We start from the raw sequence: 13,784 nt of genomic DNA on the forward strand, positions 1-13,784 counted from the left end.
CGGCCCCGCCCTCGCCCCGCCCCGCCCCGGCTCGGGAGGCCGGAGGACCCGGAGCGGAGGCTCCCGAGCCCGCGGCGGTGGCGCGGCGGCGGCGGGGACGATGTGGTTGTTTGCCCGGGACCCGGTCCGGGACTTCCCGTTCGAGCTCAGCCCAGAGCCCCCCGAGGGCAGCCCACCCGGGCCCTGGGCCCTGCACCGCGGCCGGAAGAAGGTGAGCGCCGCCCCGATCCGCAGGCCGCGGCCGACCTCGGCCTCGCCTAGTCAGCGCCGCCGGCCCCTCCGCGTCGCGCCCCGCCTGACGTGGCTGCGGAGCTCCTGGGGCAACAGGCCGGGGGAGGGGGATGAGCCGTGCCGACGTGGCGGGCGGAAAGACCGAAGGACCGACAGGCGGACGGAACCGGGGTCACGTGGGCTCGGCTCAGTCCCTAAGGGCTGACCTGAGGAGAGCCCGGCTGGCGGCCCTTCCTTCTGCACTCACAGCTCTGGGGACCGTCTCGGAGTGGGAGCGGCCAGCCCGGGGGAGCAGTCAGCCCGGCGCCCACCCCTGAGGCTCCTCTGCCCTCCCCCAGGCCACAGGCAGCCCAGTGTCCATCTTCGTGTATGATGTGAAGCCCGGCGCCGAAGAGCTGACCCAGGTGGCCAAAGCCGCCTTCAAGCGCCTCAAAACTCTCCGGCACCCCAACATTCTGGCCTACATCGATGGGCTGGAGGTACCTGCTGCCCGGCCTGTCCCACCTCTGCCCTCACTCTCTCTCTCCCAGTCTCCCACTCCTGTCTTCCTGCCCCTGGGTTTCCACCCCTTCGGCCTCAGCACCCCCAGATTTGATTTCTCCTTCACCTGTCTCTCCATCGTGTCTCTCACCTCCTCTTCCTCTCCCCCCATCCCACCCTGATACCCCTGTGTCCCCTTCTTCAGACAGACAAATGCCTCCACATAGTGACAGAGGCTGTGACCCCACTGGGAATGTACCTCAAGGCGCGAGCGGAGGCTGGTGGTCTGAAGGAGCTGGAGCTCTCTTGGGGGCTGCATCAGATTGTGGTAAGGTGGGGGGCAGCGGTGATGAGGACAGGGGTGGGGGCCTTAGGTGCTGGGTGTGATGGCTCCTTCTGTCCCCAGAAAGCCCTCAGCTTCCTGGTCAATGACTGCAGCCTCATCCACAACAATGTCTGCATGGCCGCCGTGTTCGTGGACCGTGCTGGTGAATGGAAGCTCGGGGGCCTGGACTACATGTACTCGGCCCAGGGCAATGGCGGGGGACCTCCCAGCAAGGGGATCCCCGAGCTGGAGCAGTACGACCCCCCGGAGTTGGCTGATAGCAGTGGCAGAGCGGTCCGAGAGAAGTGGTGGGTGACTGAAGGTGGCATGCCCTGACCTGCCCTGTTCTGGAAGCCCCTGCAGCCTTGGGACCCCTAGGCTAGCTGGCACTCCCCTGTCCCCTGCTCAGCTGGGGAGGGAACCAGGGTCCTCAGGGTAGGGTCTGCTCCTCTGCTCCCAGGATCCTCAGGGAAGGTAGGGCAAAATAAATGCGGCTTTGAGGTTAGGTGGTTCTGAATTTGAAAGTTGTATGACCTGGGGCGATGTCCTTGCTTCTCTGATCCTCGGTTTCTTTATCTGTCAAATGGGGCTAAGGAAACCTGCTTCTCTGGGCTGGGGGGAGGATCAGCTGAGGGACACAGCCCAGGATCTGCCATGCAGTGAGTGCCTGGTGCCCAGGCAGGTGGCAGGGCCTTGAGCAGCTGTGGTCCCTGCCTCAGGTCAGCTGACATGTGGCGCTTGGGCTGCCTCATCTGGGAAGTCTTCAATGGGCCCCTACCTCGGGCAGCCGCCCTGCGCAACCCTGGGAAGGTGAGTGTCGGACCCCATCCCAGCCCCTCCCTGCCTGCCAGCCAGCCCTGCCCTGACCCTGGCTCTTCTCCTGCAGATCCCCAAATCGCTGGTGCCCCATTACTGCGAGCTGGTCGGAGCCAACCCCAAGGTGCGTCCCAACCCAGCCCGCTTCCTGCAGAATTGCCGGGCGCCCGGTGGCTTCATGAACAACCGCTTTGTGGAGACCAACCTCTTCCTGGAGGAGATTCAGGTGAGCCCCCTGACCCACCCTGGGCTTTGGCCCTACGTTTTTTACGCCTGTGTCCCCTCCCCACTGTGCGGGCTCCCTCATAATTAGACCCTTGGAGACAAGCATGGACTGCGGAGCTAGGCTCTCTGGGGTCAAAGTCTGGCTCCCAACTCTTATTTCCTGTGTGACTTCCTTTGGCTGAAGCTCAGTCCTAATGATGCTTGACTACCTACTTCAGAGGAGCATGGTGAGGATTCAGTGAGTTCACAGGGTGTACTATGGTGTCTGGCACATGGTAGGTGCTTTATGACTGCTCCTGGCACTTCATTGATGCCACACATATATTCTGGCCCTGTCTCTGATGTGGGCCATGCCTGGCGCTGGGCTGTGATATGGGCAGCAGAGAGAGGAGGAGGGGGAGTCGGACCCAGATGCCGGCCCTCAAAGATCTAGCAGGGAGTAAACGGACCAGGTCCCCACCCTTGGGGACTCTCGTTGAGGGCAGAGGGTCAGAAAACACACATGAGGAAATGTGTGCTCCCTGGGATGGGGCTACGTGCTGGGAAGAAAGGAGAGCTGGGGCAGGGTGCTCAGGGCAGCGTGCTCTCAAGGGTGACGTTTCAGCTGACACCTGTCGTGCATCAAGGTGGGAGCCGTGGAGGTGGTAACAGGAAAAGCGTTCCAGGCAGAGGGAAGAGCAAATGGAAAGATGGTGAGGCGGGAGCCCTCGCCTTAACCCCTTTGAACCTCAGTTTCCATATCTGTATAATGGGGATAACAATACAGTAGTTTCCCCTTATCTGTAATTTGGCTTTCTGAGGTTTCAGGTACTTGCAGTCAACCATGCTCTGAAAATATTAAATACAAAATTCTAGAAGTAAACAATTCGTAAGTTTTAAATTGCGCACCATTCTGAGTAGTGTGAAGAAATCTTGCACAACGTGAATCATCCAGTGGATCCATGTCGTATACACCACCCGCCCGTCAGTCACTTAGTTGCTGCCTTGGTTATCAGATTGACTATTGCGGTCTCGCAGTGCTTGTGTTCAAGTCACCCTTATATCACTTAATAATGGCCCCTAAGCCCAGGAGCGGTGATGCTGGCCATTCAGATATGCGGAAGAGAAGCCATAAAGTGCTTCCTTTAAGTGAAAAGGTGAAAGTTCTCAACTTATTAAGGAAAGGAAAAAAATCGTATGCTAAAATTGACGGTCACTTTTATCACAGTATTTTGTTATAATTGTTCTGTTTCACTGTTAGGTTATTGTTGTTAATCTCTTACCACGCCTAATTTGTAAGTTAGACCTTATCATAGGTACGAATATATAGAAAAAAAACATCGTATATATAGGGCTCATCCCATCCATGATTTCAGGCATCCACTGGGCATCTTGGAATGTCTCCCCTGCAGACTAGGGGGTCAACTGTAGTATCTGCTGGCCCCTGGGGTCCTTGTAGGGAATGAGGGAGGGTGACTCTGCTCTGGACAGCTGCTCTGACCCAGCCATGTGTGGGGCACAGAGAGGTGACTGAGAGTCTGGCCTGGGGGAGGAGTGACAGACAGCTCCACAGACCTGGCTGTTCTGTGGAGTCCTGACTCAAATGAGAACTGGCCAGCCTTCAGAGGGTGGGAACCTGCGCCGCATCTTGAAGGAGAAGCGCTGGCAGCGCAGAGCCCTGTTGCCTCTGGGCATGTGGGGACAGCAGGAACTCTGTTACACGGAGTGTGCCACATGGCTGGCTCTGCCCGGCTGCCCTTCTCCTTTAACTGTGCCCCATGGGAAATGGGCCGCTCCTGGCCAGTGCTGGGGAGAATGGGGCAGGGCAGTGCCCAGAGGCCCCTCTCCTGTCACTGGGCAGAGCGGTGGAGAGAGCCCAGCTGTGACTCCCCGTATGTGACCTCGGATGTGGTTTGGTCTCTCTCTGGACCTTGGCTCTCTGAACCCTGCTGTCAGAGCACCGAGCCCGCCTCCCACACTGGACTGAGCTGCTGCAGGGCCAACCAGGTCCTCCTTGTCCCCAGCCAGAGGCCGCCTCTTTTGGGCCAGGCATAGGCTATGGGCGTGAGGGCACAGTACAAAGCACAGGAACTTTGGAAGCATATAAGACTGGGTTATAATTCCTGCCTGGTCACTCTTGGGTGGTGACCTTGAGCCTCAGCCTCCTCATTTGTAAATGAGGGAGTGACGGCACCTCTTCACAGGGTGCAGCACAGCAGAGGTGCCAGACCTCTGGGTCAGACCCTTCCCTGACCCTCCTCTTAGCTGTGTGACTTTCGACAAGTTCCTTGCCCTCTCTGTGCCTCAGCTTCCTTGTTGGACTAAATGTGGATTGTTTTGGCACCTACCTCGTAAAGCTGAGGGGAGGATTGTTTAATCTGTGTAAAGGTTTTGGCGTGACCCTGCCTGGCTCATAGTCTGTGCTCAAGAAATGAGAGTTGTGGGTATTACGGCCTCAGCGGGAGGTCAGGAGGACTAAAGGAGACCATCTGGGCTCAGTGGGAGGATCAGGTCTGGGGGTAACCTGCACCTGCCTCCCCCTGCCTGCCGTGAAGTCCACCCTGCATAGGGTTGCAGGTATGCCCGACTCAGCCAGGGCCAGGGGAATGGATTAAGCCCCTTCACCTCTCTGAGCCTCAGTTTCCCCATCTGTGTGATACTCACACCTTAGTTGTTGTGAGGAGGACAGGCAACCCTGAGAAAGGGCCTGATCCTCCTCGTGACTGCTTTCCCAGCAGCAGGTCAGGTGGCAGTGGTGACAATGACAGTTACTGATTGTGCCAGGCACTGTGCTGGCAGCTTTCACGTGCATTTTCTGGTTGAATCCTCAGAACCGCCCCCTGAGGTAGTATCGTTATTATCCCATTTTACAGATGGAGGAACTTGTCCTAGGTCACACGGCTAATAAAGGGGAGAGTTGGGATTGGAGCCCAGGCAGTTGGGTTCCGGAGCCCACAAGCTCAAGTTCTCCTTCAGGCTAGGGGTGACTCGCTGTCCTTGCCCATGGCTGCAGGGAGCTGTGACCAGGCTGACTTCCTCCTCCCCACACCCTGTCCTCGATCCCCCAGATCAAAGAGCCTGCTGAGAAGCAGAAGTTCTTCCAAGAGCTGAGCAAGAGCCTGGACTCATTCCCCGAAGATTTCTGCCGCCACAAGGTGCTGCCCCAGCTGCTGACCGCCTTTGAGTTTGGCAACGCGGGGGCCGTGGTCCTCACGCCCCTCTTCAAGGTGAGCGGGGCCAGGAGCCTCAGCGAGGGGAGGCCTGGAAGGCCTGGAGCCTCAGGAACCGTGGGGCCCAGAGACTGGTTGGGCAGATCAGAACAACAGAAGAGCGGGCCCTGGGGTGGGGGCCAGCCCTGCATCCTGGGGAGGGGCAGCCTGGTTAGGGCAGACCCCGGCCCACATGAGGAGTTGCTTCCTGCTGACATCCCGAGGGTCAGCAAGCCAGGGCCACCTGACCAGCTGTCAGGGAGGCTGTGGGGACTTCTTGCCCTTGGGGAGCGGAATCCCTGTGCCTCCAAAATTCTTCTTCCAAAGACCTCATGCTTCAGAGCCCTCAATCCCCCCTCTGTTTCCCCAAGATAGCCCCCGTGGTCTGACCTATGCACCCTGCTTTCCAGGGCCCAGGGGAATATCTGCTCACCACCCCACTTCCCATCTTCCCTCTTCTACTCGGCATTCAGCTCTCCTGGTTTCTATGGGCTGGATCCTTCTCCCATTCCTCAAACCCTGGCTCATCCTTACCTGGGCACCTGCCCTTCCCCTCTCTGCCCACCCTAGGAGAAGCCCTTCTTCTGAAGGAACTTGGCTTGGGGGGAGGGGGAGACAGCAAGCTAATTCCGTAGAGCTGGGGATCCCCAGCAGTTGTGGGCAGGATGCCGCGTGCATGTGGGTTCCTGTTGGCTACAGGTACCTGGATGTAGGGAGGGGCACAGAGCTTTTCGTCAGCCTCCTAAGAGAGGCCTTGACCCAGAACGGTGAAGGGCAGGGCTAACAGAGGGCGTGTGGGCAGAGGGGCTGCTGAGGAAACGCCTGTCCCCCCACATCACCCGATGCCCACTCTGGGAAATCAGCAGTGGGCCCGAGGAAGTTGCAGGGGCAGGTGAAGCCGTCCCACTCCTACTCCTGTGGATGTAGCTGAGCTCTGTGGCTCCTTCCCTCAGGTGGGCAAGTTCCTGAGCGCCGAGGAGTATCAGCAGAAGATCATCCCCGTGGTGGTCAAGATGTTCTCCTCCACCGACCGGGCCATGCGCATCCGCCTCCTGCAGCAGGTAGGGGCCGTGGCCAGACCCTCCCCGTCCCCTTCCCGGCCCCCCCCCCCGGCTGCTGGTGGGCCCCTGCCTCACCTCCTGCCCTGGCATCCCAGAAACCCCTCCCGGAACATACACCCAGCTAAGGGACCAGTGCCCTCAGGAAGTGGGCATAGTCACAGGGCTCATGGCAGCTTTGGCAATGCCCAGCCTGCCCGGGCTGCAGGCTCAAACGTCCCCATCTTCTCAGTCATGGCCCTGCAGAGTGGGGTTCGTGTCTCTCTTGCCAACCCCAGGGTAGCTGGGAGCATCAGACAGGATTGATGGGCTCGAGGATGGAGCCCCCTGGTGAGCCAGGAAGTGCCTGGCGGCTCCCGGGTCTCATTCCCTCTCCCACTGCCAAAGGCACCAGCCCCCCGCACAGCACTCACCTGGGTGGGGGTTACCGCCTTTTATAGAAGAGGTGGGGGGGCCGCTCTAACAGGGGTGTGACACAGTCTGCCTGCTGAGCAGGACCAGAAGCCAGGCCCTCCTACTCCCCGTCCCTGGCTCTTCCAAGCCCTCCTGGCCCCTTCTCACCCCTCCACGTGGGCTTGAGGCCAGAGAGAGGCCAGATTCAGGTGGGAGTTCCAGAGACTCGCCTGGCCTGCGGTGCCTGCCAGGTGGAGAAACCAAGCCAAGAGTGGTTCCGTGGCTCTGATGGGTGGTGGAGGAGCTGACTGTGTTTTCACGCTCCCCACCGCCGGGCCACAGATGGAGCAGTTCATCCAATACCTTGATGAGCCAACAGTCAACACCCAGATCTTTCCCCACGTCGTGCATGGCTTCCTGGACACCAACCCTGCCATCCGGGAGCAGACGGTCAAGGTGGGTGCGGCCAGGCTCAGCCACCCCTGGTTTTCCAAGGCTTGGAGGGGGCTTATCCCAGGACACGGAGGCCTTGGTTTCGGCCTGTGGGTCTGGGTGGGTTATGGGCAGGGCAGGCCTGGGCCTGCTGTGAGTCCAGGCTGTGGGTTCAGCTCAGCAGCTGGTGGGGGGCGCAGGGTGGGCACGGCCTATAGTCCTCCTTTCAGCAGACGCTGGCTGAGCACCTGTCTGTGCCCAGGCAGACCAAGTTCCCTGCCCTCATGGAGCTTCTCTTTTTTTTTTTTTATTGAGTTATTGATAGGTTACAATCTTGTGAAATTTCAGTTGTACATTAATGTTTGTCAGTCACGTTGTAGGTGCACCACTTGACCCTTTGTGCCCACCCCCCACCCCACCTTTCCCCTGGTATCCACTAAACTGTTCTTGGTCCATAGTTTTAAATTCCTCATATGAGTGGAGTCATACACAGATTATCTTTCTCTTGCTGGCTTATTTCACTTAACATAATTCTCTCAAGGTCCATCCATGTTATTGCAAATGGAATGATTTTGTTCTGTTTTGCAGCTGAGTAGTATTCCATTGTATATATGTACCACATCTTCTTTATCCATTCGTCTGTTGCTGGGCACTTAGGTTGCTTCCACGTCTTGGCTATTGTAAACAGTGCTGCAATAAACATTGGGGTGCACAGGACTTTTGGGATTGCTGACTTCAGGCTCTTTGGATAAATACCCAGTAGTGGGATGGCTGGATCGTGTGGTAGTTCTATTTTTAGTTTTTTGAGGAATCTCTCATGGAGCTTGTTTTTGAGGAGACAGGGAGTGGGCTTGGTAGACAATAAACAGAATTAGAAAATACATATTGTGTTAGAAAGTGATGGAAAGTGGGAAGAAAAGAGTTTGCAGTTTTAAGGACAATGGTCAGGGAAGATCTTTCTGGGGAAATGTCATTTAGGGAAAGGAGGCAAGGGATTGAGTTATGTGGAGATCTGGAAGAAATATGCTCCCTCCAGAAGGAACAGCATGTGTAAAGGTCCTGAGGCTCACATGTGCTAGAGTGTAGAAGTAGCAAGAGGTTTAGCGTGGCTGAGGGCATGGTTGTGGGAGGTGGAGTCTGAGAGGTAACGTTGGGGTTGGGGGCCCGGGCAAGGACCTGATGCATTCACTGGAGTGAGAGGAGCCACTGAGGGCTTGAGTAGAGCACTGACCTGGTCTGACTTGTTTTAAAAGGATCGCTGTGTTGCTGTGTGAGAACTAACTGTCAGAGCAAGGGTGGACACTGTTAGGGGCTATGGCAGTGGCCCAGGGGGAGAGATGTCAGTGGCTCAGATCTGAGTGGTGGCAGCTGGTGGAGAGAAGGGGTCATGTTCCAAAGGTGGAGCTGACAGGATTTACTGATGGATGTGGAGTCAAGGACGGTGCTGAGGTCTCTGGCCTGAGCAACTGGAAGGTTAAGTTTCTGAGAAGACTGGGAGGAAGAGGTTTGTGGGAGGAGGTCAGGCCGGGCTTGGCCGTGTGTTAGCCAGCCAGCTGGAGATGTCGAGTGGGTCACTGCTTATGTGCGTGTGAAGTTTAGGAAGAAGTCTGAGCCAGAGGCGCCCCCAGGGGCTCTGTCAGCGAACAGGGGCTTTCAGAGCCATGAAATGGGCGAGATGACAGCCCGCCCAGTAAGATCTCAGCAAAAGGAGACTGAGAAGGAGCAGCCACGAGGTCGGGGGAGACCCAGCAGAGGGTCCTGGAAGACCAGGGCAGAAGTTTCGAGGAGCGGGGGAGCTCGGGGGTGTCAAAGCAGCTGAGGGGTCACGGTCGGTTTGGATGGAGAATTGGCCATTGGATTTAGCAACAGGAGGTCACTGGTGATCTCAACCCAAGCTAGTGGGTAGAGAGCGTGTGGAGGGGGTTTTTATGGAAGTCTTAAGGGGAGTGCATGCAGGAGAGAGACGGGAGACAGGAGTGCTGTGGAGGTTTTGCTGTAAAGGGGACAGAGAGATGGGGGTGCCCTTCTCAGCATTCTGGGTGGGGGCCAGGACCCGGTGGGGAGGGCTTTGGCAGGTCTCCTCAGCACCCAGGGCCACTGGTGGCCTCCATACCCTCCCAGGAGCCCACTCCTGCGTGTGGTCCTTTGCCGGCCCTGGCCCACAGTTTCCGCTGTCCCCAACCCTGCAGTCCATGCTGCTCCTGGCCCCGAAGCTGAATGAGGCCAACCTCAACGTGGAGCTCATGAAGCACTTCGCGCGGCTGCAGGCCAAGGATGACCAGGGCCCCATCCGCTGCAACACAACTGTCTGCCTGGGCAAAATCGGCTCCTACCTCAGCGCCAGCGTGAGTGCCCTGCGCAGATGCCAGGAGTTCTGTCACTGTCACGGGACCACAGCCTCCTCCAGGGCCGAGCCTCCTGCTTTGTGGGCCATCATCCTCCCAGAGGCTCTCAGCCCTGATGTCTAAGGGGTGGCATGAATTGCACCAGGTCACACAGCCAGTAGGCAGTGGGTCTGCGACCACAGCCTGTGTGCATCCCCTCTGCCAGGGTTTGTAAATGCAGACACCTGCCGGCCTGACAGTTAACAGGAATGAAGGAATCAGGTCAGCAGGGCAGGTGGGAAGGGAGGCACAGACCCCAGCCCCTGTGGCCCTGAGGCAGCATGAGCCCAGGAATCAGGGAGGAGAAGCCAAGATCCAGAGTTTTCAGTAGATTCTCCCCATTTCAGTTGTCTGTGATTAACTCCCATTTTCCCGACCCTGGGGGCCCCGTGGACAGCCTCTGCTCTGGGAAGGAAGGCCTGGCGGTTCTGGGCCCCAGTACTGACCCTACCCTCAGGAGCCCTCCTTCTCTCTGCCCCACCCAGACCAGACACAGGGTCCTCACCTCTGCCTTCAGCCGGGCCACTAAGGACCCCTTTGCACCATCCCGGGTCGCTGGTGTCCTGGGTTTTGCTGCCACCCACAACCTCTACTCGATGAACGACTGTGCCCACAAGATCCTGCCCGTGCTCTGCGGCCTCACTGTGGATCCGGAGAAATCCGTGCGGGACCAGGTGAGGCACGGCTGGGGCCGGGCCCTGGAGCTGGGCGCCAGGGGATATCTGGGCCCCAGCTGGCCTGGCAGGCTCACGCCCCAGCTCTACCCCTTGCTACCCCGCAGGCCTTCAAGGCCATTCGAAGCTTCCTGTCCAAACTGGAGTCTGTGTCAGAGGACCCTACCCAGCTGGCCGAAGTGGGTGAGTGGCCCACACTCGTGTTCCCTCTTCCTCCTGCCACATCCTTGACTGTCACCTGTCATGGCCCCCTTCCACCTCACTGGAGTATCTAACAGCTGGAAGAAGCCTGGAGAGCAGACTTGGCAGCATTCCTCCCCCTCCCCCATCTCACGGACGGGAGAATGCAGGCCTGGAGGAGGGGGCTCCACCACAGGTTGCTCTGTCTCACTTATTAACCTCCTGTCACCCGCCCCATGGGAGCCTGAGGTGCCTATACCTTCCTCTCTCTCCATCACTGCCCAGAGAAGGACGTCCACGCAGCCTCCAGCCCTGGAGTGGGAGGAGCCGCAGCCAGCTGGGCAGGCTGGGCCGTGACAGGGGTCTCCTCGCTCACCTCCAAGTTGATCCGTGCACACCCTACGGCTGCCCCGGCCGAGGCCAGTGTTCCCCAGAGACCCACGCCTGAGGGTGAGTGTCCCAGACTGGCTACATCAGTGGGTGAGAGGGCTTGGAAGTGCTGGCACCCAAGAACTGTTACTGTCTGGGGTGGTAAAGGGGACATAGGGGACAGTGTAGGGTCCAGTTCCCTTGTGAGCTTCCCCCACCCCTACCAGCAACATCTGCCCTATCCTGAGACCTTCCTGGGGCCCCATGTGTGGGAGCTCAGTGAGTCTCTGCTCCCCAGGTCTTCCTGTCCCGGCCCCCACCCCTGTCCCTGCCACACCCACGAGCTCAGGCCACTGGGAGACACAAGAGGAGGACAAGGACACAGCAGAGGACAGCAGTGCTGCTGACAGATGGGATGACGAAGACTGGGGCAGCTTAGAGGTGAATGGGGCTGAGGAGGCCTCCCTGGGGGGACCCCAGCTCAAAGGTCACAGGCTGCCATTCAAGGAGCCCAGGAGGGTGTGGCTGGAGTTGGGCCTGTCCTTATCTGCACAGCATCCCTGGTGCGTAGGCCTCATGGAGCAGCCATGGTGGGCCAGAGCTGGCAGCTGAGGCCCCACTCAACTGCAGGGGCCTCCAGGAGCAGGGTCCAAAATGAGAAGCCAGGTGGGCGGTTGGTTGGGGCAGCCCACTGGTCTTCCTTCTCCTCCTCCACTCCCTGTCTCCCCTCCACGAGCTCCAGTGCCCACCCAGCCCCAGTGGCCAGCAAGGAGAGGCCACTCCCATGCCTAGAACCAGACCCCAGTCCTGCCTGAGGGGTGGGCTTGGAATGGGCTGAGAACAGAGTGGGGCTGCCCTGAAGGGAATGGGGGCAGAGCTCTGAGCCCAATTTCCCCACCTGGCTGACGGCAGCCTCTGGCCCCTTAGGCCGTGGGGAGGGCTGTGGAACATCTAGATCTCGTTCCCCGAAGTGTCCACTTTATAGATGGGAAACAGGGCATGAGGAGCAAATGAGACGGAAGGCAAAAGAAGAAAGAGTGGAGCCGTGGCTGGGAAGGGATGGGGGGCTCCCTTGCCTTTTTTGGTGGGGCATGGTAGGGTTCATGGTCCTACTCTCCTTGCCACACTGCAGCAGGAGGCCGAGTCTGTGTTGGCTCAGCAGGACGACTGGAGTTCTGGGGGTCAAACCAGTCGTGCTGGGCAGGTGAGTGGGGTCAGACGGCATATATGTATGCATGGGGGGCGGGCTGGCCCTCTCCTGGTCTGGCGCTACCTCCCCCTCCCACTTTTCTGCAGACCAGCAACCCTGACCATAAATCCTCGGAGTTGGACTGGAGCAGCTGGGAGGCCGAGGGCTCATGGGAGCAGGGCTGGCAGGAGTCAAGTTCCCCAGAGCCACCCCCTGAGGGCACACGGCTGGCCAGCGAGTATAACTGGGGTGGCCCAGAGCCCAGCGACAAAGGCGACCCCTTTGCTGCCCTGTCGGCGCGTCGGGATGCTAACACCCAGGTACTCAGCGCCAGCCAGGCGGTAGTGCAGACCTGGGGTAGACCTTAGCCAGGAGGCCGCCTCCACTCCAGCCCACACTTCTCTTTTCAGCCGAGACCAGACTCCTGGGGCGATGACAACTGGGAGGGCCTGGAGATGGAGAGCCGTAAGTGCCCCCCTGGGAGGGCTGACTAGGGCTACCCACCCTGGCGCAGGCGTGGGTTGGGAAGCTGAGACCCCCTGTCGTCCTGACGCCCTCAGCCCGCCTCCCCTTCCTGCTCGCAGGGCAGGCGAAGGCTGAGTTGGCCCGGAAGAAGCGCGAGGAGCGTCGGCGGGAAATGGAGGCCAAACGCGCCGAGAAGAAGGCGGCCAAGGGGCCCATGAAACTGGGGACGCGGAAGCTGGACTGAACCTCCGATGTGGCCGCTTCCCGGCCGCGGAGAGCAGGCACCGCGGATGTATTTATTGTACAAACCATGTGAGCCCGGCCGGCCCGGCCAGGCGCATCCCACGTGTACATATTCAGAGCCACAATAAATTCTATTTCACACTCCCTGTGCTGGGCTCAGTGTAGCCCCTCCGAGGAGGCTGGGGGCTGGCGCTGCCCTGCGGATGCTGCGCCCACCACAGACGTGAACATCAAATTTGCTTCGAAAGCCAAGAGTAAAGTGGCACGATCGGATTTATCAGTTTCTAGGAAACGCCCTCTGGGAGGAAGGCCGGCAGCGCCGGAGACCCAACATCCGCCTGTGAACCCGGGCGGAGCTCGTATGGGCGCCCTTGGGGCACCGAGCGCGGGAAGGGGTCTGCGGGCCGGAGGGTCCCTGGGTCCGAGCCCCGAGTCGGGACAGAAGCGAGAGGCCGAGCTCGCCCCGAATGTCGGGCGGAAACCCTACGGTGACAGCCGAGGTCCGGGCCGAGGGTGGCGTCAGCGGCGGCGCTGGGGCACGCAGGCCCCGTGCGGGCGGCTGCGCGCGAAGCCGGCTTTGCAGACGCAGCGGAAGGAACCGCTCGTGTTCACGCAGCGCTCGCTCTTGCACAGCAGCCCGCGCTGGTTCAGCTCTCGGCACTCGTCGATGTCTGCAGGTGCGGGAAACAGGTGCGGACGTCGCGACGGTCCCGGAGCGGCGCAGCCTCAACTTCCGGTCCCGGCGGATTCCGCAGGGCCCCGCCCCCCGCGGCCCGGCCCCGCCCCCCCGCGGCCCGGCCCCGCCCCCGCGGCCCAGCTCACCGACGCAGCGCGCGCGGGAGGCGTCGAGCTGGAAGCCGCCGGGACACTCGCACACGGCGCCGCCGGGCCGCGGCACGCAGCGGCCGCTCACGCAGCGGCACTCGTCCGAATCTTCCTCCGAGCTGTCCTCTTCTGCGGCGCCCGGGAGAACACAGAGGTCAACACGCCACCAGCGGAGCGCCGCCGACTCCGCCTCTGTCCCCTCCCACTACACTCACCTCGCGGGGGCTTCCCCAGCAGCAGGGGGCTCGCGTCCCAGAAGGAATTGCTCTCACTCTGCGACGTCGGGCACTGGGACCCTGGGAAGGGC

At 59.9% G+C, this 13,784-nt stretch overlaps 2 protein-coding genes across 12 annotated transcripts in view; one reads left to right on the plus strand and one right to left on the minus strand.

Annotated features, from left to right (window-relative positions):
• Positions 1 to 12,796, plus strand: SCYL1 (SCY1 like pseudokinase 1). Of its 7 annotated transcripts, none has more exons than XM_070488179.1 (18): positions 1 to 211; positions 570 to 710; positions 917 to 1,039; positions 1,118 to 1,344; positions 1,756 to 1,846; positions 1,923 to 2,078; positions 5,125 to 5,283; positions 6,219 to 6,326; positions 7,059 to 7,172; positions 9,338 to 9,493; positions 10,018 to 10,206; positions 10,314 to 10,389; positions 10,672 to 10,836; positions 11,054 to 11,196; positions 11,891 to 11,963; positions 12,057 to 12,264; positions 12,355 to 12,409; positions 12,529 to 12,669. In XM_070488179.1, exons 1-18 carry the CDS (start codon positions 101 to 103, stop codon positions 12,625 to 12,627), a joined length of 2,394 nt encoding a protein of 797 aa, XP_070344280.1. In that variant the 5' UTR covers positions 1 to 100; the 3' UTR covers positions 12,628 to 12,669. The 7 variants fall into 7 exon arrangements, with proteins under 7 accessions (XP_070344280.1, XP_070344281.1, XP_070344282.1 ...); XM_014844841.3 differs by having other exon boundaries at positions 2 to 211; positions 11,888 to 11,959; positions 12,052 to 12,264; positions 12,529 to 12,796; XM_014844842.3 differs by having other exon boundaries at positions 2 to 211; positions 11,891 to 11,959; positions 12,052 to 12,264; positions 12,529 to 12,796.
• LTBP3 (latent transforming growth factor beta binding protein 3) overlaps positions 12,646 to 13,784 on the minus strand; it is a 17,873-nt gene continuing 16,734 nt past the window's right edge. For 4 of the 5 annotated variants that reach the window (XM_070488167.1, XM_070488169.1, XM_044762607.2 and 1 more), the window contains 3 exons: positions 13,693 to 13,773; positions 13,475 to 13,606; positions 12,908 to 13,323 (listed from right to left, as the gene is read on the minus strand). In XM_070488167.1, the coding sequence (XP_070344268.1) occupies positions 13,172 to 13,323; positions 13,475 to 13,606; positions 13,693 to 13,773 (365 nt within the window). In that variant the 3' untranslated portion in view covers positions 12,908 to 13,171. Of the gene's footprint in view, positions 13,324 to 13,474; positions 13,607 to 13,692; positions 13,774 to 13,784 lie in introns of all 5 variants that reach the window. The other variant, XM_070488171.1, reaches the window with a different exon arrangement.

This window comes from Equus asinus, chromosome 17 (assembly GCF_041296235.1).
Source record: "Equus asinus isolate D_3611 breed Donkey chromosome 17, EquAss-T2T_v2, whole genome shotgun sequence".
NCBI lineage: Eukaryota > Metazoa > Chordata > Mammalia > Perissodactyla > Equidae > Equus > Equus asinus.

Excerpts from the sequence above, each read along its gene's own strand:
- SCYL1 (XM_014844841.3), top strand. The coding sequence starts at position 101 with ATGTGGTTGTTTGCCCGGGACCCGGTCCGGGACTTCCCGTTCGAGCTC. Across the intron at positions 11,197-11,887 it reads AAGACTGGGGCAGCTTAGAG|CAGGAGGCCGAGTCTGTGTT; the intron begins GTGAATGGGGCT and ends GCCACACTGCAG. Across the intron at positions 11,960-12,051 it reads AAACCAGTCGTGCTGGGCAG|ACCAGCAACCCTGACCATAA; the intron begins GTGAGTGGGGTC and ends ACTTTTCTGCAG.